General features: G+C 42.5%; 2 protein-coding genes across 2 annotated transcripts; both read left to right on the top strand.

The window, feature by feature from the left end:
- Window positions 1-47: 47 nt before the first annotated feature.
- sf1 (splicing factor 1) lies at window positions 48-11,577 on the top strand. Its single transcript, XM_077543383.1, has 13 exons — window positions 48-553; window positions 618-890; window positions 1,329-1,460; window positions 3,901-3,976; window positions 7,449-7,601; window positions 8,422-8,511; window positions 8,595-8,778; window positions 8,854-8,969; window positions 9,091-9,198; window positions 9,279-9,462; window positions 9,544-9,751; window positions 10,063-10,227; window positions 10,320-11,577. The coding sequence occupies exons 2-13, from the start codon at window positions 641-643 to the stop codon at window positions 10,646-10,648; spliced, it is 1,995 nt and encodes a 664-aa protein (XP_077399509.1). The 5' UTR covers window positions 48-553; window positions 618-640; the 3' UTR covers window positions 10,649-11,577.
- Window positions 11,578-11,988: 411 nt separating this feature from the next.
- Window positions 11,989-21,982, top strand: LOC144034922 (glycogen phosphorylase, muscle form-like). The gene is made up of 20 exons (XM_077544109.1): window positions 11,989-12,350; window positions 13,010-13,111; window positions 13,202-13,280; window positions 13,357-13,460; window positions 14,348-14,479; window positions 14,605-14,716; window positions 14,786-14,868; window positions 15,652-15,795; window positions 15,883-15,975; window positions 16,047-16,193; window positions 17,270-17,433; window positions 17,510-17,624; window positions 17,846-17,947; window positions 18,749-18,896; window positions 18,975-19,033; window positions 19,819-19,960; window positions 20,026-20,233; window positions 20,313-20,447; window positions 20,538-20,604; window positions 21,400-21,982. Exons 1-20 carry the CDS (start codon window positions 12,108-12,110, stop codon window positions 21,547-21,549), a joined length of 2,529 nt encoding a protein of 842 aa, XP_077400235.1. The 5' UTR covers window positions 11,989-12,107; the 3' UTR covers window positions 21,550-21,982.
- The last annotated feature ends 36 nt before the right edge of the window (window positions 21,983-22,018 follow it).

Genomic DNA, 22,018 nt, shown 5'->3' on the forward strand with positions numbered 1-22,018 from the left:
CCGTTAAGTTTTTAATTATTATTTTTTTAATTCTTCACTAGACGAGATAAAATGTACTTTTTTTTTTTTAACCACTGTCAGGATCAACCTCTTGGCACATTGACTAACTCAATTTGAATGTTGTTTATTCATCATTGGCATATAAACAAGCGTTCAGACTCGTTAAAATGTACTTTTTCATTTTCCTAGTAGTTCCGAATGAACCTAATTTGGGAACGTTTGTGGAATATGGGAGGAAGCTCACACGAGATTTGAACCCTAAACCTCACAGCTGTGCGATGCTATTGTCATGGAAAAATGTTATAGCAATTAAAATGTGAAAATCCTGGAAATTATTCGACATTGTACCATTTTGATAGTGCTGAAGTGGATTAGAGTCAAGTCAACACACTTAACATGTTCCTTGTGACGTCATTTAGAAGGCGATGCATATGTCGGCCAATAGGGGGGCATCTTACTGTGCGTTCCCTCCCTCCCGCGAGCGACAGTCTTTTGTGGTTTTTGAGAGAAGCGCCATTTTGATTTCTCGGACGGGGGTTGCGAAACTAACAGCGTGAGGCGTTCAGCTCGTTTTCAGCACATTCAAGCCCTCAATTAACCAACTTTTTTTTCGACAGCGGGTGGACGGGGGCAGCCCAAAATGGCTACGGGCGCAAACGCAACTCCTTTGGGAAAGTTGCACCCCAGCATCGGCGCTAAACGAGGCTTCGACGCAGGGCCCGGCGCCGGGAACGGCATGATGCCGAACCCGGGCCCTCCCGCGTCGTTCCCGCCGTTACAAGGATTCCAACCGCCGATGCCAGCCCCGGCGTTTGCGCCGACACACCAGTTTAGCGCGCCGAGTGGGTTCTCGCCCCAGCCTCCACAACAGCAACAGCCCGGCGGACAAGGTAAAGTACAGCTTCTTTCTCAAGCAATGGCTAACCAACGTGAGCTAACAACGGTAACGTGGCTAGTTAGCACCGTGGCTAGTTAGCGCGATGGCCAATATGATGGCGCGGCTTAAACCACATTTATTTTAGTTAGAGAAAAATATCACCCACCACCAATGTCATTAAACTTGTTTTAAATGTATACCGTTTGGACAACGAGTGCGTGCCCGTAAGTAGGCGTGGCCAAGTGATTGACGTCGGTTGTCTGGTTTCCCCAAGTGCAGTGAACACCCCGTGTCTTAGCGGTTCGCACCCGCGTATTCACATATTTGCAATTTGTTTTCATTGTCTAATTTAATCTGCGCAGTTTTAATATATATTTAAAAATATATATATATATATATATGCATCCATCAGACATTACTGTGTTTTTCTCTATTCTTTTTCCCTTTTTAGATTTCAGCCAGAAGAAACAAAGGAAGAAAAGCCGTTGGAGTAGTGAGACACCCGATCAGAAAACTGTCATACCGGGTATGCCCACTGTCATCCCCCCTGGTCTGACCCGGGACCAAGAGAGAGCCTATATAGGTAAATTTTAAGCTATATTTAATTATTATATAATGTCACATGATTGATGTACTGTACGGCATTTGATTCCCTAACACGTTTCAATATAGGATGTTATGTTTTGCATTCCATTTTTTTGTATTTCATATCTACACGATGCATATAGATGACTTTGACTTCTTTTTTTTTTAAATACATATATATATATTCAGTTCTTACTAAACCACCCGAAGTTAATTGATAACTCTGGTCATCTTTTGAGTGGTGTTAAAAGTGCTGTGGAAGTTGTTCCTTGCCGCTGTGCGATTTGCATACCATTGGGCACCCATAAGCAAGTCGTAGTGTCTGCCGAATGATAAAACACCACCGCTTGCTGATATCTGTTCATAAACTGCAGGTCACAGTTCACCGTCTTGCCTGACACCCCCCCCCTTATCTCCCCAACAACACATCAAAATTGTTCCTGTGCATGGAAGCTTATAATGTCCTTTTTAACAAGCTGAAGTTCTGCTTTGTGTATTTTTTTTTTTTTTGGGTTCGAGTGTGAGCAATGCTGCTTCAATGGCAAACCAATTGAGCAATTGCAAAATTGTAAAGCAAACCACGTGTTTCATCAATGCAGCAACTCTGGGGCTAAACTAATTTGAAGCAATTATTTGGATCACAAGTGCCTTTCAGCAGCAGTGTAGCACCCACATACTGCCTTCATGGGCCCTCAACAGGGTGTTCTGAAGCACAACACGCGTCCTTTTCATCAATAACTGACATTGTTATCGATGTCTAGTCATTGGTAAATGGTTGTTTGTAGCTGGTATGTGAACATTCATTTTTGCCCACTTTTACGTTGTCACACTTGGCTGGTTCTTTTGCCCATTCACTAATAAAATACAGGACGTCTCAATAGACGCTATCCACTTCCCTTTTTTGTGTATTTTGTTTCAGGTATCATTTCGGCATATGTGAAGCCATAGCATTTGACAGCTTAGACTTTCTGAGCCTATGGCTCGGCAATTGATATCCAAGCAGCGTTGCCAAAAAGAAAGAAAGATCTTCTTCTTTTTTTTAAACTGCAAAGCCTAAGGTGTCAAATGCTGATAGTCGTATCAATGACTGTTATATGATACTTGGAACAAAATTGACAAAAAGGAAATGTATAGCGATTTTTAGGACACCCTCTACACGGCGAGATGCCTTTCTCACAGAATCAATGTGACAAGAGAATCCGCAAATTTACCTTGATATAAATAAATGAAAAAAAAATCCATAGGGATGCACCGATTTAATGGGCCTGTGGCAAAACAGGCAGCTTTGCCCCACTGTCTCATTTGAATATGCCACCGCTATCCACACAATAAATTAATTGAAATCCCTTCTGAAGAAAATGTTAGAGTAACCAATGTCACTTAATGTGGTCGAGCTAAACACAATCAGTGCATCTCTACTAATAGAAATGTTATTAATTGCGGTGTTATCGAAAAAGATGTCCAGTAATCACAAGCGTAAATCAGTTTCACAGAGACAGTTGTGTAAATGATACCTGGATAAAAAGGCTTTAAAAGGCGATAAAAAGATCCGAAAAGCTCTAACTTTCTCTGTGAACTACACACAGGCTGTGTTTGGAATCACAATGGCGATCCACCATATAGTTCCCAATATAGTGAGATTGTAGTTTTCTACTGCAGTTCAAATGTGCAGCGAGTGCCAGTTAGCCCCTGTAGAGGCCCTTCAATGTATCCTGCAATGCCTATTTGTAGTAAACACCAAATAGTCCGCAGAAAAGCATGGCATCCAATGAAGTCGTGCGGTGATACAGAAAAAGCAACATATCGCAATATACATGGATATAAAACGCTTTGTATTGATTTTATAAAATTCTGTCGGCTTAAAACAAGGTAATTATAAAGTCTGACTCTGTTTATTTCTTGTTACGGAAGGTCCACCAGCTGACGTTGATTCAGTACATTGGCAAAATATGCCAGCAATGATGCAGATAATGGTGTGCTCAACTAGTGTTTGAAAACAATTTTTTTACTTCGGCTGATAAGTGAACTAATGGTGAGTAGGGCGTAAGTGAATGATTCCGAACACAGCCGCACAGTCGATTTAACTATATTGCCAATGTCATCATTGTTTGGTAATTATATGGTCTCTTACCTGCGTACACACGTGAATGTTTATATGATGAACGATTTTAAATGAATCATTGTTGTGGTGATTGATTGTGAGATGTTTGTCATCCAAGACGAGCATATTTGCTAATGTTAAGAACGGGTAGAAAGTAATGTCTTAAATGCTGTTCACATGTATTTGAAATCCCTGTTGCTTTACATCTTTGTTTTTTAACCTCATAAATGAGCGAGACCGTACTCCCCTGTGTGGAGTGTTGTCTCTTTTTGATCTTGTTGTGATAACCACATTTCTCCCCATCCTTGTTTTTCTTTCCTAACCTGAATTCTTCCAGTCCAACTGCAGATTGAAGACCTGACACGTAAACTGCGTACAGGAGACCTGGGAATCCCTGTTAACCCTGAGGACAGGTCGGAAAAAGATTAAACCCATGAACAGTAACACTTTCTCTACCTTATTGACTTGTTTTTATTTTTATCTTGGAAGAAAAATGCCATTTTCAGTATGTTTATGTTGTGCTGTGCTTAGAATGTGTCGTAAGATCTTAGATTTGACAGATGTAGTTTTTAAAAAAAAAAATCCTAGTTTTAGAGAAGTGACTTGATCTTTTGATAATTATTCATCATGGCTTGCATAGAGTGTCCCAATATTTTTATGTTTGACAATTGGAGGCACTACAGTAAAGTAACAGTCACTTAAAGGAAAATGTTCGCCTGTGTCACATTGGTGTCCCAGAACAACAAAACACAGTAGTGTGTGAGTTGCAAATCTTATTTTAGACATAGTATGTCTAAAATAAGATTTGCAAGAGTCTAGAATATTTACTCTCTTCTTGAATCTAGTTTTGTCAAAATAGTAATAGCATTTTAGCATCTAAGGATTTTTCTGTTTGTGGGTGTTAATTATTAATAACAAATATTATAAATTAATTATTATTTTTATAATTATGATTTGTGGGTCTTAAACATTGTTTTTTTTTTTAAATCATTATGGTTAATGATTTTTTTCCCCCGAAGCACGAAATATTTTAAAGCTTTTATAGTTCACAGGAATTACTTAATTTTTAAATTAATGAGAAAGAGATGCTGATGTTATCAGAGATGTTAGAGGAAGAGATGTTATTTTTTGTTAGTGGACGGTAAAGAACCAGAGAATCACTCAGCATATTTGATGAGTTTAGCAGAAAAGTTGTCCCGCAGGAAGTGGCTTGCTCTCATAAGTGTGTGAAGTTAATGTTTTCTTCTTGACTTAAGCAGGATGCATGCAACATTTTTATTTTTAAAGTATTTGTTTAACGACAGTTTATGGCAAGCCTCAGGTTGCTTCCCGAGCAAAAATCATGTGTGTACCCCGGCTTAACTGTTAGCTTACCTGCTAACTATGTATACTGTGGTGGTAAATTCTACTCTTCAGTTCAGTATTTGTATTGAATGTCTTGGTAGACGGTAGACCCATTATACAAAGTCTCATCAAAACCAGTTGCACCTCCAATCGGGTCTGGGAGCAGGATGATTCCTGGTTGCTGTCGTTGGTTTGACAGTTGGAGTCGATGGCTCGGCCTCATTTGCATTTGTAAATATTGAACAGGTCTGACACTTAACGATTGTCAACCCACTACTGTAGAGGAAATAAATCACCCCAACACACCACACACTAACAATTTTAAAAAAATAGTATATTTTTTCCCCCCTCAATATTGCGATTTACTATGCAATAATTTTTTTCCAAGGTTCTCCGATGTATTTTTCCCCACAAACAATAAATTCCTGTATTACAATGAACAATATAGTTTTTGTAGACCTACCGGTTTTGGCCATATATCTTTAAGTTTATGCTAAAATAAAGGGAAACAAACCATTGATTAATATGAGTGTTTATTTACCTACTTCAATTAGAGTTCATAGTACAGTACCTCCTAAACACTTTGATTTGTAGTCTTTTAAGTGCTCATTAGGTCTGCTGAACAATGATATGGAGACATGTGAACTGCATTTCCTCAACACCAAACCTATTGAGAGAGTGCCGTATTTTCACGACCATAAGGCGCGCACTGTATTAAAAGGCACAGTCTGAATTACGGGTGCTATTTCTTAACCTTGCTCTGCAAGATGAATTCTCGCAGTATTTGTGAGTTCACAAACTCCGGTGGCCGGTGGTTCGGACCAATCACAGAGCAACATTGTGTTTGGTGCGTGATAGGCAGTTGTGACGAAACCAGGAAGCGCCAACACGGTAGTAAACAAATTAGCCTAAGATGGACGCTGCATTCAATTCTCTTCTTGCGGAATTACTCACCATTAACTTGTTAAATAAATGTTGAACAGCGAGAGGCGCTTCGTGCGTTTTTCGCCGGTAAAGGTCCCTCCCCCCCAAAAAACGACTGAAACGAAGATGCTAGTTTTATCCGTGGCAGTTTGAAGTATTGTACAGAATGTCCCGCCTTACCAGAGCAAATGGAGAAGTCCCAAAATTGATATTGAGGAGAACTCACTTGAGTATCATTTTGCCAGGTTAGCTATTTCTGTATTTAACACGTACATAAGGTGCACCGTATTATTGGGCACAGACATGGTAAAACATTCGCTAGCTTAAAACATGCGGTAGCATGCTTTCACGCTAGTACATACTGCATGCTAGCGTATGTTTTCAAAAAGGCAGCGGAGAAAGACTTGTACTTTATTGAAGTATTTAACAATGTACTTGCGTTACTTTTGATCAATTCAACTCTGTGCACACATAAGGCGCACCTCATTATTAGATTTTTGAGATAATTTAAGACTTGTAGGTGCGCCGTATAGCCTTGAAAATACGGTATATAAATGCATTTTATGAATCTGAACTCAAGCCTACCAACCAACCGAAATGAAGCGCAGAGGTTTTGTCACTCCCAAAATTGCATACGACTAGACTGCAATGTTGATTCAAATTCAATTAATTGTTCAACCCTACCACACTTTACAGGATAATCTTTCAGGGATATCCAATAATCGGGCCTTTTCTGACATGGATTGTCAGAAATTTGGCCCAATTGTCAGTATGTGTGTACCCCGCTTTAGCATCCTTGTCAACTGTACATGCCGAAGAGTTTGTCAACATACAAACAAGCCATTTTCACAGCAACCCAAAGGTTGATTTTTGCAGATGAAACCCTCTAATGCATTGTTCCCTAATCTATTGGGACCTTAACCTCAAGCGGAGGTGCCTCACGTTGTCACCGCTGGAGTTTTTTTATTTTTTATTTATGTCTCCCTTCATGTGCTTCGCGGTCACATGGTGAACAAATGTGTCTCTCCGCTGGGAGAGCGTAGGAAAAGGTGGATATCTAATCCTAATTCCTTTCCTCTAACCCAAATTACCCCACGTCAACCTAACCCTTTTTCAAGCACAGAGCCTCACTAACGCAGCACCGCAGGTTTTCAGCATCCACGGGGAGGTACGGACCTCTTCCGCCACGTCAGCACCGAGCAGCTCTCAGCGCCTCTGCTTAGGATTTCATTTTCCTCCCAACTCTTCTCTCTTTTAGGCCAACAATCCTGTATGCAGGTGTAACTATGGCCATGCGTTTGGTTGATTTTTGACACCCCTTCAGAGTATTGGAGCACCACTTAACTCTGGTCACGCTCAAGAGTTCTATTGAGCAGCGTGTGACGTGTCAGTGCCGTATTCCTGAATCACTTTCTCTCGCACTGGCAACAAGTCACATAGAATAAGGAATTGCTATTCAGTAGATCGACATTTTATGCCATGACATGATCTCATCATGACAAACTTAAAAAAAAAAAAAAGATGGTTGAGCCATAGGGAGATTTTCTGACTACATAATTGCAAATTGACCCGAAGAAGGCGCTGACCGTTCCCTTGTTGTCTCCCGTCTGCCTCCAGGTCTCCCTCGCCGGAGCCCATCTACAACAGCGAGGGCAAGAGGCTGAACACGCGCGAGTATCGCACGCGCAAGAAGATCGAGGAGGAGCGACACGCCCTCATCACCGAAATGGTCGGACTCAACCCCGAGTTCAAGCCGCCTGCTGATTACAAGTACGTGTCCAAACGCCCCTGAATGCAGTTGCTGGGTTTGTGGCAGGGGGTGGGTAAACATTATAAAGGCAACGTTTGGAGATTAGGAGGGGGGAGAGGAGGTAAACCACATTTGTACCAGTGTTTTATTTTAACTAAATTTGCTCTCATGAAATTCTCGCTGTATTTGTTCCTTGTTGAATGTTGAACAGTGAAGAGGCGCTTCGTGCATTTTTAGCTGGTAAAGATGTTCATGCTTTTTTTTTTCTTCCCAAGACGAGACCAAAGACGACATTTTCATGTGTTGCCGTGATTGGTCAAAACAAAGGGTGTGCAAGATGCCACATTGTCCAATCAGCTCGAAGTATTGTACAGATTGCTCCACCCTTCCCGAGCAAATAACCATGGAGCAGTCCCAGATTGATCATGTGAAGAACTCCCTGGAGTGAATCACAATTATCAATCGGGCTATTGCCAGGTTAGAAAGACGGCAGACAACTGAGAGTTGACTGCTGAGAGGCTAAAATTCAAAGGATTTGGGCAATTTAAAATTAAACACAGTCTCTAAATGATTCATCAATTACCAAAATAATTATTGATGACTTGTAATGTGATAATCAATTAGGTGGCAATCAATAGATTAATATTAGCAATAAATTACAACCATTACTTTAAATGAATAAAAATATTGACCAGTTTTATGAGGGAAAAATTGCAAAAATCGTTGTGACTAATATTACAGGACTCTTGATAATTAAATGGCTCGCTGGGTCATTTTTGGTACCACATTGCAACTGAGTCATCAATGAGTGTATTGTCCTTTTTTTTTTTTCCTGTGCAGACCTCCAGCCACCAGAGTTAACGACAAAGTGATGATTCCCCAAGACGAATACCCCGAGATCAACTTTGTCGGTCTGCTTATTGGACCGCGGTGAGTTAAAAGTCCAGGCTTGAGAGTCTTAAGTCATCTTTTTGCGTTCTTATTTGGGTGCTTTCCTTTTGTTTGCTCACTAGTGGTAACACCTTGAAGAACATCGAGAAAGAATGCTGTGCCAAAATCATGATCCGTGGCAAAGGGTCCGTGAAGGAGGGCAAGGTGGGCCGGAAAGACGGTCAGATGCTGCCCGGCGAGGACGAGCCTCTGCATGCTCTGGTCACGGCAAACACGATGGAGAATGTGAAGAAAGCGGTGGAGCAGGTGTTTACCTCAGCGTCCCCACCCACGTTTTCCCTTCCGGCTTGCGGCGCCTATTAATAAATGATGTGCCCTCAGATCCGCAATATCCTGAAGCAAGGCATCGAGACGCCCGAGGACCAGAACGACCTGCGAAAGATGCAGCTCCGAGAGCTGGCCAGGCTCAACGGCACACTGAGGGAAGACGACAACAGGTTGGTTGGAGACTTTTTATTCCAGCATGACGATTTGGATTTTTATTTTATTATTTTTTTAAGGCTCATGCTGATTCCGATATTTGGCAAGTCGTAACTATTAAACCATCCTTGTCCGTAGGATCCTGCGTCCTTGGCAGAACACGGAGCCCCGCAGCATCACTAACACCACCCTGTGTACCAAGTGTGGCGGAGCAGGCCACATCTCCTCTGACTGCAAATACACCAGGTAATGATGAAATCCTCACCATTTTGGTCAACTTAAACCTGATGCCGAAACTTTAATGTCTTCATGTTTGCCCCACGTAGTACCTTCGCTGCCCAAAGAACAACGGGTGGCGAGCCCCCACAGTCTGCGCAGGACAAGGCTCGTATGGACAAGGAGTACCTGTCGCTCATGGCCGAGTTGGGGGAGGCCCCGCTGCCAGCGCCTGGCGGGGGACATGCCGGCACGCAAGGGGGACACCCCAGGCCCAACAGCCAGGCACCGCCAGTATGTTGTTGTTGTTTTTTTTAGATGCGAAATCCTCCCGTTCGGATTTAGTTTGTGTCTGACTCATTGCATGTCCAACAGAGCCGGCCTCCATGGATGAATTCTGGTTCGAACGACAACAGGAACTTCCATAGCATGCACGGAGGAGGCCCCCACAACTTTCCTCCCCCCATGCCTAGCATGGGGGGCCCTCCGATGCCCCCCAACCCCAACGGAATGCCTCCCCCGTGGATGCAACCTCCCCCTCCGCCCATGGGCCAGGGCCCGGGACATCACGGGCACCCCATTGGTGAGCACGAACCCGAACTCTAGTAATTAGACAGATTAGGCAACATCTTGTTGAGGACATTTCAAAAAATGCTAACAAGTTAGGTTCCACATTTGTGAATATTGAATTGCAATTATTCCTGGGGTTACTACCAATATATCTATGCCAGCAACATATAGTGATGGACAAAACAATTCCGTGCTAATCCATCTTTTGGCATCGATACCATAGAATTAAAAAATAAAAATACTGGAAAATCCTTTCAAAATGCTTTGAAGTGTTGTTCACAGCCTGCTAAGCATAACCATTTGGATTGTGTTGTCCTTTTTTAGGCATGATGCCACCCCCGATGGGCATGATGCCGCCTCCTCCCCCACCTCCCAACAGTCAGCCGCCGCCGCCCCCTTCCGCTCCTTTGCCGCCGTGGCAACAGCAGGCTCCTCCTCCACCTCCGACAAGCAGCATGGCAACAAGTTCACCGCTGCCCTGGCAACAAAGTAAGAACACCTTAAAAAAAAATTCCATTTGTTCATTCAATGCTTAACCCGCCTGTTTCCCTCCCCCACCTCCCAAATGTATTTTTCTGCAGATACCCCCACCACATCCAGCCCTGGCACGGGTTCTCTCCCTCCATGGCAACAGCCGCAGCAGCCCGCGGCCTCAGCGCCTCAGCCCCCACCTCCAATGGGTGCCCCCTCCATGGTACCGCCTCCCCCGGGTGTGCAGCCCCCCCTTCCCCCCGGCGCGCCCCCTCCTCCACCACCGCCGCCCCCCGGCTCGGCCAGCATGATGTACGCCCCGCCGCCGCCCCCGCCGCCAATGGACCCTTCCAACTTTGTCATGATGGGGATGGGGGTACCGGGCATGCCGCCATTTGGCATGCCCCCAGCACCGCCACCTCCCCCACCGCAAAATTAAGAGCCTAATGTGAAGAGAACCGCCCACGTCACAACATCCAATAGACTGAGATCATTGACAGATTGTCCGTCTGCTCACAAATGTAACCAGTGCTTTTTTTTGTATGTCACCGGACAGATTTAGGGAGATAATTTGGTATTTTAGGGGGTATGGGGGGGGGGGACAGCTTGAAGTACAAAATGTCAATTGAATAACTCCCTGACAATGTCAATCAAAACTGGCCATAATTAATGATTGGCAGGTGCCTGGTGGGATACAACGCGGTCATCTATGAAGCACGTATTTCTAGTTTTGTATGGTTCCTCTCTTGTTAACGACACGTCTGAACAGATTGGATGTTAGTTCACATTGTGTAAATTCATGTGAATTCTTCTCTTTTTAAAGTTTGTATATCAGTGCAAAGACTTCATCTGTGTGTGTGTGTGTGTACACAAACACTTGCTCTCAGGCCTCAGTTCTGCATTGCTATGCGGTATTTTTTTGGGGGGGGGTCTACTGAATAAAAACCTCAAAGGATGGAATTTGATTACTTGCATGATCCATTTCAAGAGCCGATTGTGTTATAGAAAATTCTATTCCGATGCCCGGTGTTGGGTTTGAGTTAAAAGAGTAATATTTTTGTAAGCTGTGATGTGTGTTTTTGAGGATTTATTTGCATGGAATCTCAGTTGTGACATTTGAGTTTGAACAGAGCGAAATGTCCCTCCAAACTCTGGACTACTTGAATGCTGAGAGTCTTGACTTTTTTTTCTTTGTTTTTTTAAACCCCTGCATCACCTGTTATGAAGCTGTACGCTTTGTCTTGCTTCAGCAAGGCCAAATGAACCAAGTAACTGCAGTTCAAATGTTTGTTTCATTCTGTTCCTGTTGTTACATCGCTTGTTTGATTGAGTTAACTTGCTTGATTAGAAATAAAATGATTCAATGGATATACCCTCTGTGTTTTCTCTGTTATGTAACCTCTTATTCAGAATACAGCTACAGGGGCTATAGTTTGGTTTCGAAGACGGAGATGAGCTGCTAAGGTATATTTGTGTGTGAAACACTTTAAGGTCATAATGAAAAACAAGGCGTTAAGTGTCGTATTCTCCGGAGTCCTACGAGTTTTAGAGGCTCGTCATCAGGCTTATGCAGAGTTTGCCGATGTGTTGAAGAAAGGAAACATCAAAAACTTGCAGGACTCCGGCTCTCGTGGACCGAGTTTGCCCAACACTATTGTAAACTATTTATTATAGCGGCAACATTTCCCCATGATGAGGCTTGTGACGCACTTTTCGGGTTGGGAGTCGCTTTTACCGGAACAGCTTTTATTTTGACAAGCCCAACCCGGAACGAGGCTCATTCGCTTCCGCAAACTTGACGTGCCGTATAAGTACCGCAGGGAGCCGACTTCCGACTTCGCGCTCGCTTCACAGGTGGTATTCAAATTCCTAATTCCGTCGCGAATCCGCTAGTCACCATGTCCAAGCCTTTGACAGACCAGGAGAAAAGAAAACAAATTTCGGTTCGGGGTCTGGCCGGCGTGGAGAACGTCGCGGACCTTAAGCTAAATTTCAACCGACATCTTCATTTCACGCTGGTGAAGGACCGCAATGTGGCCACCAAGCGGGACTACTACTTCGCGCTCGCCAACACCGTCCGCGACCACCTGGTGGGCCGCTGGATCCGGACGCAGCAGCACTACTACGAGACGGACCCGAAGGTAAGCGGACGTGGGTCGGTCGGGTGCCGCAGTCCAGCACGTACGCTCCAGTGAGAGGGGGGCGGGGGCCCTGCAGTGTGTTTGTGTGTGTGTGTGTGTTACAGAGCGTGAGAAAGAGAGAGAGTGACAGGAAGATGGAGAGAGTGAGAGAAGGGAAAAGACAATTCAGACGAAGCGAGGGAGGGAGGAGGGTGTTGTGTTGGGGAGAGGTACTGAGAGTCTGTGAGGGAGAAAATAGAGGGAGAGACGGTGGGATGGGGGAGACAGCAGGAGAGTGGGAGAAAGGGGGGAACGATTGAGGAAGTGGGTGAGTGAGAGGGAGGTGGAGAGGTTGTGAGAAAGAGACGGAGAGTATGAGTGAGAGAGTGCGCTTCGCATCCATATAAAGCACTCTTTTCGAACCAAGTCGATAAATCCTGTTTATCCCGCAGAGAGCGTCGACGGCAACTGCTTACGTAACAGTTGATGTCGCCCTGTGCTTCCCCTGCATGGCCTCCTGGAAGCAGAACAAGCGCCGCCATATTTTCTGTCTGACCCATGTGCTGTAAAAAATAAATAAATAAATAAATAAAATAAATGGGCTCGAAGACCCCAGTAGGGATGTCATGTCCAAATCAGTGTTAAAAACATCTCTCCTCATTTTCTTCTCCCCCATGCAGCGGGTCTACTACCTCTCCCTGGAGTTCTACATGGGCCGAACCCTGCAGAACACCATGGTCAACCTCGCTTTGGAGAACGCCTGCGATGAGGCCACATATCAGGTGAGGCCAGGAGTACGGGTAAGGGTCGGAGACCGGCGTCTGCTGACTCACTAATGACATCATCTGTGTCCCCGTGGTGTCGTTTGGCAGCTGGGCCTCGACATGGAGGAGCTGCAGGACATCGAGGAAGATGCGGGACTAGGGAACGGCGGCCTGGGTCGTCTGGCTGGTGAGCTCTCGCCGTTGTCCCTTACACGCTCGTGTTTGGGAAAGTTGTTCTGAGTAGAGCGCATCTCTGTCCTCAGCTTGTTTCCTCGATTCCATGGCCTCTCTGGGCCTGGCTGCTTATGGATATGGCATCCGCTACGAATTTGGCATCTTCAATCAGAAAATCGTCGACGGCCGGCAGGTATGGAAGCTTTGCAGGCCATAATTGAAATCACCAGCAAGCTTCAGACTTGTAGCCTCTAGAAAGGATGCAATTTACAATTATTTTCATTATGGATTATTATATATATAATATATTTTTTGATTAATCAGAATTTTAAAACGTTTAAAATTTCCATCCCTATATCAAAGAAAATCAGGACATTATTTCAAACTGACACTGCAGACATGAACTGGTTATGTCTGTAATATGTCAGAAATTAGTCAAAAATGTTAATCATTGCTTTCCAAAAGTACATGCTTGAAAATATCATTCTTCGCTTAAACACATTTATCATCAATTTGCTTTCATGGAGGACTGCAGAAATTTACTGCTGAGAGGCTGAAATTCTGAGGAGTTGGACAATCTCTGAGCGATTAATCGAATGCGAAAATAGCTGTGGATTAATTTCAGAATTGTTTAGTTGACGCATGTAGCTATTTTTAAAATATTTAAAAATATATATATATATAAATATTCAATGTGTTTTACATGGAAAACAAGGTGAAATGGGGAGCAAAAAATCTACTAAATAAAAAAAATAAAACCGGGACTATGTGTGGGTCCGCTCTACTGTAATAATGCCCTGGCATGCGGGCAAGGAGAGCCATTGTCACGGATGCACTTTCAGCTGTTTAATGAATGGGCCAAAATGAGAGCACTCGCCAGGAACTCCAGTCGACCAAAACTCACCCCCAGAATCCAGCCCCTGACATCACTCACTTGGCCACGCCCCCTTAAAGACACACAACATTACTCATGAAGCAAGTTTATTTCTTCACATTCTCTAATACAGCGATCGTGCATGATGGATCATTTGTCACAAAAAATAACAAAGTCAAGAAACTGACGATGCTGTGCTTGCACAGGTGGAGGAAGCCGATGATTGGCTCCGTTACGGTAATCCCTGGGAGAAGGCCCGACCCGAGTACATGCGCCCGGTCCACTTCTACGGACGGGTGGAACACTCGGCCGAGGGCGTAAAATGGGTCGACACGCAGGCAAGTATGACAACAGTCTGGGCGGGACCAATGTGAGGCCTCGTGGCCTCGTAAGGAAAAAATAAATACATTCAGAATTCCTTCTCAAGCCGGAGAGTTTACCGCATGTGCTCTTTTGGATCAAGGTGGTCCTGGCACTTCCCTATGACACCCCAGTGCCCGGCTTCCGAAACAACATCGTCAACACCATGAGGCTTTGGTCCGCCAAGGCCCCGTGTGACTTTAACCTCCAAGACTGTGAGTAGCGTCTGGTCGCTCAGCCGTCACGCAAACCTCGATCGTACAAACAAATGTTGTCGTCATCAGTTAACGTTGGCGGCTACATCCAAGCGGTGCTCGATCGGAACCTGGCGGAGAACATCTCCAGGGTTCTCTACCCAAATGACAACGTGAGTGAATTGCTGTGTCGGATTTTCTTTTTCAATGGATTTAAAATTATGGCCCCAATCGGATGTTTTATTATTATTTTTAAATATATCTATACACAATAACTCAAATTGTTGTAGGTGTTAAGGGACACAAAAATAAGTTATTTTATTTATCATATATATATTTTTTTATCATTATTATTTTTTAATTTATTTATTAAGAGTGTTAAAAAAATCGATTCGGCAATATATCGCGATATCACAGCGCACAATTCTCAGCCGAATCAATTTTTAAAGATCCATTTTTGATGGAAATATTCAACAAAATGTCTTAATTACAGTTAGGGTTCACACTTAAAGCATGGAAGAACGAGAACGTTATATTAATGGAACATTCAGCCTTCAAATTTGATTTGTTTGTTTGTTAAATACGGTGGACCACAGTTTATAAGCCCGAAGTACATTTTCATACAAATTTTACAGTGTACATGTACAAGTTTATTGATTAGTATTTTCTCAATTTGAGTAATAAAAAAAAAAATCACTATAATTGACTTATAGATTTGTATCGGGATTAATCTGAATCGAATCGTGACCTATGAACCAATTCACACCCCTAATAAATAAATAAATAAATATATATATATATATATATATATATATATATATATATATAATTTTTATTTATTTATTAATCCACTAAATCGGAACCAGAATTGATCAAAAAATAATAATTAAAAAAATCAAAATCAGTCGGGCCCTCTAAAAACGCAAATCATCTGTCAACTCTTTTGCCACGATTAGTTCTTTGAGGGGAAGGAGCTGCGTCTGAAGCAGGAGTACTTTGTGGTGGCCGCCACCCTCCAGGACATCGTCCGCCGATTCAAAGCGTCCAAGTTCGGCTCCACCGACTTTGTGCGCTTGGACCTTTCCGCGCTGCCCGACAAGGTTCGTACAGTCAACGCGGACTTGAGCTCCACGTGACGACCGCATAAACATCCGTTTGATTTATTTTTTTGCCGCATGTCGGGACAGGTTGCCATCCAGCTGAACGACACCCATCCCGCTTTAGCCATCCCCGAGCTGATGAGGATCCTGGTGGATGTTGAGAAGCTCGCGTGGGAGAAGGTTGGTAACGACAGGACTTTTGTGATAATATTGTCAGCCAACACGCTTATACGTTCGTAATGTGAACCCAGGCCTGGGATATAGTGGTGCGTACTTGCGCCTACACCAACCACACTGTGCTGCCCGAGGCCCTGGAGCGCTGGCCCGTGGACCTGTTCCAAAACCTGCTGCCCCGTCACCTGGAGATCGTCTACGAGATCAACAGGAGGCATCTGGAGGTAATTGACGGACGTAGCTGCTGCACGCTCATGTCCCGCTCCTCACTCCTCCTTCCAAGACTGGAAGTCAGTGGTGTTTTTATTATTAGCATTTAGCATATTAGCACATTTAGCCCGTAGCATGTACTAAAAATCACATCTTCTTAAAATAATCGCTTAAGTCATTTTTTCAGGACACACAAAAAATGGAACCATTTGCATCATGAGGAGATGATTTAGGCAAAATTTTACAAAGAAAAGACGTAGGGTGACGAATTCTGCTTCCTCTGAGGTCGAATCAAACCCAGGTTAACTACTACTGAATATATGTAAAAAAAATTTTTTGAAAAAACCTGGAGAACCCACAGGGTCAAATTTGGCCCCTATAAATTCTGCTACTCAAATAACAAAGACCTTTTTTTTTTTTACAAATTTAACTTCAAAAGTCCAGAGTGCCACTTCTGACCCCTGCATGGGGCCCTCTAGTGGATGAATATTGCACTTACATGAGCCAGAGTGGTGGTGACAAGATGGCTGGCAACATGCTGTTTTGTTGAGGTGGAAATCAATCCAAACAAAACCATCTTCTCAGCAAACCATCAAATGGTAAAAATTTTTTATTTATTTTTTGTTAATCTATTTCATATCATGTTGCAGAATGCCTAGGAGTATGTTTTATATATATATATAGTTTGAATTAGCAACTCTGAGCTAGTTCAAAAAACAAGGGTTAAAATTGAAAAAACATATTTTGGTGTTCAGTGAACTTAAAGCAGTCATTTAATGTATAATTCATAATTTTCCAAAGAAGAAAAGGGTTCTTGGGTTCTCCAGGGTTAAAGTAATCGCTTAAGCCATTTTTTCAGGAAACACAAAAAGGGGAACCATTTGCGTCATGAGGAGATGATTTAGGCAAAATTTTACAAAACAAAAGACGTAGGCAATTATTTTAAGAGGGTGACGAATTCTGCTTCCTCTGAGGTTGAATCGAACCCAGGTTAATTACTACTGAATATATGTAAAAAAAAAATCATTAAAATGTCCCTTGCATCCTTCGATTTTTCTAAATGGGTCATATTTTCGGTGGGACTCCGCAGCGCGTGGCGAAGCTGTACCCCAGCGACAGCGAACGCGTCCGCCGCATGTCCCTCATCGAGGAGGGCGACGGCAAGAAGATCAACATGGCCCACCTGTGCATCGTGGGCTCGCACGCCGTCAACGGAGTGGCCCGCATCCACTCGGAGATCATCAAAAACACCGTGTAAGCTCGCCCTTCGCACCCTCGTCGACTTTGCGTCGACGTGCTCCGCTGATGACCGTCGCCGTGTCTCTTGTAGCTTCAAGGACTTCTACGAGATGGATCCTCACAAGTTTCAGAACAAGACCAACGGCATCACGCCCAGGCGCTGGCTTCTCATGTGCAACCCTGGACTGGCTGATGTCATCGCAGAGGTTTGTTGTGCCTCAAAGGAATATCGATACAAATACGCTTTAAAATTGGACCAAAACATTTATGTGTCATAAATGCGATTTTTTTTGTTTGTTTTGTCAAAATTGTTCAGCTCTAGTTTTCATGATGTCGAGACCTTAGCAAATTTCATATGCAGGACAAAGCCTGGCATTTGAGGATGTTTTCCTATAAAAAGTGAGTTTAAAAAAAAAAAAATGTTTAGAGAATTGGGGACGACTACATCCGGGACCTGGACCAACTGAAGGGGCTCCTGGAGTTCGTGAACGACGACGCCTTCATCCGAGACGTTGCCAAAGTGAAACAGGTGAGGTCGGAAATATCACGATGATTATTAAGTCATTCGCTGCCATTGACGGCTATAGACGTCAAAAATTCATTTGAACTATTTAACTATTAGTTTAACATTTTTTCCACTTTTGTCAACAAGATTTTTATTTTAATTGTTCATTTAGAACAGATGTAAAATTTGTGATTAATCATGAGTTAACTAGTGAAGTCATGCGGTTAATTACGATTACAAATTCTAATCGCCTGATGCCCCTAATTTTAATAATCTTTTTTTGATCTTTTCTTCTTTTTTTTTAAAGAAGAAGAGAGGATTATTAAAAAATAGGGGCATTAGGTGATTAAAATTAATTGTAAGTAATCGCGTGACTTCACATGTTAACTCACAATTTAAAAAAATAAAAAACATGTTTATTGTACATTTCGAGCAGATATAAAATGTGTGATTAATTGTGAGTTAACTATTGAAGTCATGTGATTAATAACAATTTAAAAAATGTAATCGCCTGATGCCCCTAATTAAAAAAAGAAAGAAAAGATTATTAAAAATTAGGGGCGTCAGGCGATTAATATTTGTACTCGTAATTAATCGCAGGACTTCACTAGTTAACTCGCGATTAATTACAAATTCATATCTGTTCTAAATGTACAATAAAAAAATCTCGGTTTTCACACTCTTGTTAACAAAAGTGAAAAAAAATGTTAAACTAATAGAAATAGTTCAAATGAATTTTTGACGTCTATAGCCGTCAATGGCAGTGAATGAGTTAACTCGGTTCTTCCTATATGGAATATCTCCGAGCTAACCTCTCGACCGCAGGAGAACAAGATGAAGTTCGCCGCCCACCTGGAGGAGCACTACGGTGTGAAGATCAACCCCGGCTCCATGTTTGACGTGCAGGTGAAGCGGATCCACGAATACAAGAGGCAGCTGCTCAACTGCCTGCACATCATCACGCTCTACAACCGTGGGTGCTTCGTCCAATGAGAACGATCCCCCAAAAAAAGAAAGTGCATGAACCTCTTGGTTTGATTTTCAAATGTAGGCATCAGGAAGGAGCCCAATAAGGCATGGACCCCGAGGACCGTCATGATCGGAGGAAAGGTGACTAAGTTGAATTAATCGGTTGGGCCCTATGGAGGACCAAAACTGCCAAAATTTAAAAATAAATAAATGAATAAGTGAAAATAAAACAGATATTAAAAAAAATCAAATACAAAAAAAATCAATATAAATAAAAATAAAAACAACAAAATATACAACCATAAATAAATTAAATTATAAAAATAAAAAAGATTCAAAAAAATACAATAAAATGTGGAAATACAAAAATAAATAGAATTAAATATCAATCAATAAATACTTGCGACTTGATTTGCTCGTGGCGACAGTGGACAAGATCGTCGTCCATCGCTGGAGCTCTCCATCCAAGTCGGCGAGTCTTGTGCGCCGACCCGCTCACTTGACCATTGAAAGACACGTTTGCAACGGCGGAGTCCAACGAAGACACGCTTAGGACCGCCTCCTCATTTGAATAACGTTTCATCCAGACAAGAGCGTCTGCAGCATGAAATAAATAAATGTGAGAGTAGAGTGTTTTTAGTAATTGATTAATTATATTGATATATTTTTGTATATTTTCCACATTTATTTTTATTTTTTGAATCTCTTTTTTTGGTAACTTTTATTTATTTATGGATATATACAGTATATATTTTAAAATTTTCATTTATAGATATTTTTTGTATTTAATTTTTAATTACATTTTATATATTTGGTTTTATTTTCAGTTTTATTATTTATTTATAGTTTTGGTCCTCCATTGGGCCATAGTCAAGAAAATTATTATTATTTTTTTTAATCGGTATTTATTTCCCTTTGCTGTCCAGGCGGCTCCAGGTTACCACACAGCCAAGTTGATCATACAACTGATCACATCCATCGGCAAAGTCGTCAACAACGACCCGGTGGTGGGAGATCGCCTGAAGGTCATCTTCCTGGAGAACTATCGAGTCACTCTGGCCGAGAAAGGTCATTTTTTTTCACGCGTCCCGTCAACACCTCGGCGCCGCGCTAAACCCTTCTCGCATCCGCAGTCATCCCGGCGTCGGATCTGTCCGAGCAGATCTCCACAGCCGGCACCGAGGCGTCCGGCACCGGCAATATGAAGTTCATGCTGAACGGCGCCCTCACCATCGGCACCATGGATGGCGCCAACGTGGAGATGGCGGAGGAAGCCGGCGAGGAGAACCTCTTCATCTTCGGCATGAGGGTGAAGGATGTGGACGCCATGGACAAAACCGGGTGCGGACAAAAATCACTGGAGGTCCGAGTAGATATGGAAGAGGGGCTTTTATGTTAACGTCACTTGCTCTTTTCCCAGATACGACGCAATGTCGTACTACAACCGCATCCCTGAGTTGAAGCAGGCTGTATCTCAGATCGCAGCCGGCATGTTCAGCCCTCAGCAGGTGGACCTCTTCAAGGATCTGGTCAACATGCTGATGCACCACGACAGGTCCGAGCCAAACTACCACCACCTTCCTTTTGATCTTTTCTTTTTCATCTCCCATCTCACCCGTGATGTTTGTGTGTGTGCACGCCACAGGTTCAAGGTGTTTGCAGACTACGAGGATTACATGAAATGCCAGGAGAGAGTGAGCGCCCTCTACAAGGTGAGAAGCCAAATGGACTCGTCAAGCACCTGTTCCAATACTTTTTATTTATTTATTTATGTATTTATTTATTTTTTAGATGTGTCAAAGGATTTATTGAAAATGCTAAAAAAATTTTTTTTATAAAACTCATTTGCTCCCAAAAACGTAAAAATATGTTCTATTTTAAATGTTTTAAGTGTCCAAAAGACGTATTTCTCTATTTTGTATGTTTTATTTTATTTTATTTATGCTAGAGTATACGATGCAGCCTCTCAACTGTAAAGAACGGTTGAAGAAATGGTAGTTATTACACAAACGGCCACCACGTGGCAGCAGACCGAAAGACATCAACCAGGGCCATTTTGTAAAAAAAAAGCTCATTTACTCACATTTCTTAAAAGATTTGTGAACAATGATGAAATTTAGCTTTATTTTAAATGCTAATTGCTGCAAAACAGAAACAGATAGAAATATATTTTTTTCTGATGAAAGAAGAGATTCTAATCTTTTTTTTTTTTTTTTGCTAGGTTCCTTGTTTTATAGCAATATAACACAATATTATGTGGGCCTTGCAAAATCTGTCAAAATCCAGTAAAACAGCCGGGAGCGAAGGGGATTGCTTCAGTGAAAATGGCAGGGAGCGAATGAGTTAAAATATATTTCAAGCAAAAAAAAAAAAAAATCTGAATTATATTTTCAAAATGGCGTCAGTCCTGATCAAAATAAACTTTGACACATTTTGCATGCATGTTTTTTTCTTTTTCTTTTTTAAACTTGTACAAATATCATCATCACCATCATGCGTATTAACAGAACCCTAAAGAGTGGACCAAGATGGTGATCCGGAACATCGCGGCGTCCGGTAAATTCTCCAGCGACCGCACCATTTCCCAGTACGCCAGGGAGATCTGGGGCATGGAGCCCAGTTTGGAGAAGATCGCCGCCCCCGACGACCCCCGCTAAAGTGCGCGTAGTCCAACATGTAGCCTCTCACGGTGGACGCTCTTAAATTTGTCATCCCGCATTGAGACAGAAATAAGTCATTATTTGGATTACTTGCATCTCAATAGGTCCACACGTTGAGACCGCAAAGCCTTTAAAAACACTCCGAAACACCGAAAACTTCTCCACTGTGATGGCAAGTCTACTGTAAGTCTTCCATTCATCGCTACTGTCCGTCTTATTCCGCTCCGTATGATCATAACAAGCCGACTAATACTTTAAGCGACTCTATTAAATATGATACGTTTTGTGTTTAGTCATGTGTATTCAAAACAAACTGCGTGAAACCATTTAGATCCGCGTACTGTAACGATTTGCACGTCTGACACTGAAGTCGTCCCTTTTCAATGTGTGTCCATGTTTGTCCTTGTCAATAAATGGTAAATGTAGTCGACGGCTACGTGAGTGTGAAATATATTACGGTCCGATA

This window comes from Vanacampus margaritifer, chromosome 15 (assembly GCF_051991255.1).
Source record: "Vanacampus margaritifer isolate UIUO_Vmar chromosome 15, RoL_Vmar_1.0, whole genome shotgun sequence".
NCBI lineage: Eukaryota > Metazoa > Chordata > Actinopteri > Syngnathiformes > Syngnathidae > Vanacampus > Vanacampus margaritifer.

What these genes read in the sequence shown, in the direction of transcription:
- sf1 (XM_077543383.1), top strand. Translation starts at nt 641, where the DNA reads ATGGCTACGGGCGCAAACGCAACTCCTTTGGGAAAGTTGCACCCCAGC. An exon ending in AAGCCGCCTGCTGATTACAA is followed by an intron (nt 7,602 to 8,421) that starts GTACGTGTCCAA and finishes TTTCCTGTGCAG; the next exon opens with ACCTCCAGCCACCAGAGTTA. An exon ending in ACCGCTGCCCTGGCAACAAA is followed by an intron (nt 10,228 to 10,319) that starts GTAAGAACACCT and finishes ATTTTTCTGCAG; the next exon opens with ATACCCCCACCACATCCAGC.
- LOC144034922 (XM_077544109.1), top strand. Translation starts at nt 12,108, where the DNA reads ATGTCCAAGCCTTTGACAGACCAGGAGAAAAGAAAACAAATTTCGGTT. An exon ending in TTTCCGCGCTGCCCGACAAG is followed by an intron (nt 15,796 to 15,882) that starts GTTCGTACAGTC and finishes ATGTCGGGACAG; the next exon opens with GTTGCCATCCAGCTGAACGA. An exon ending in GAGTGAGCGCCCTCTACAAG is followed by an intron (nt 20,605 to 21,399) that starts GTGAGAAGCCAA and finishes GCGTATTAACAG; the next exon opens with AACCCTAAAGAGTGGACCAA.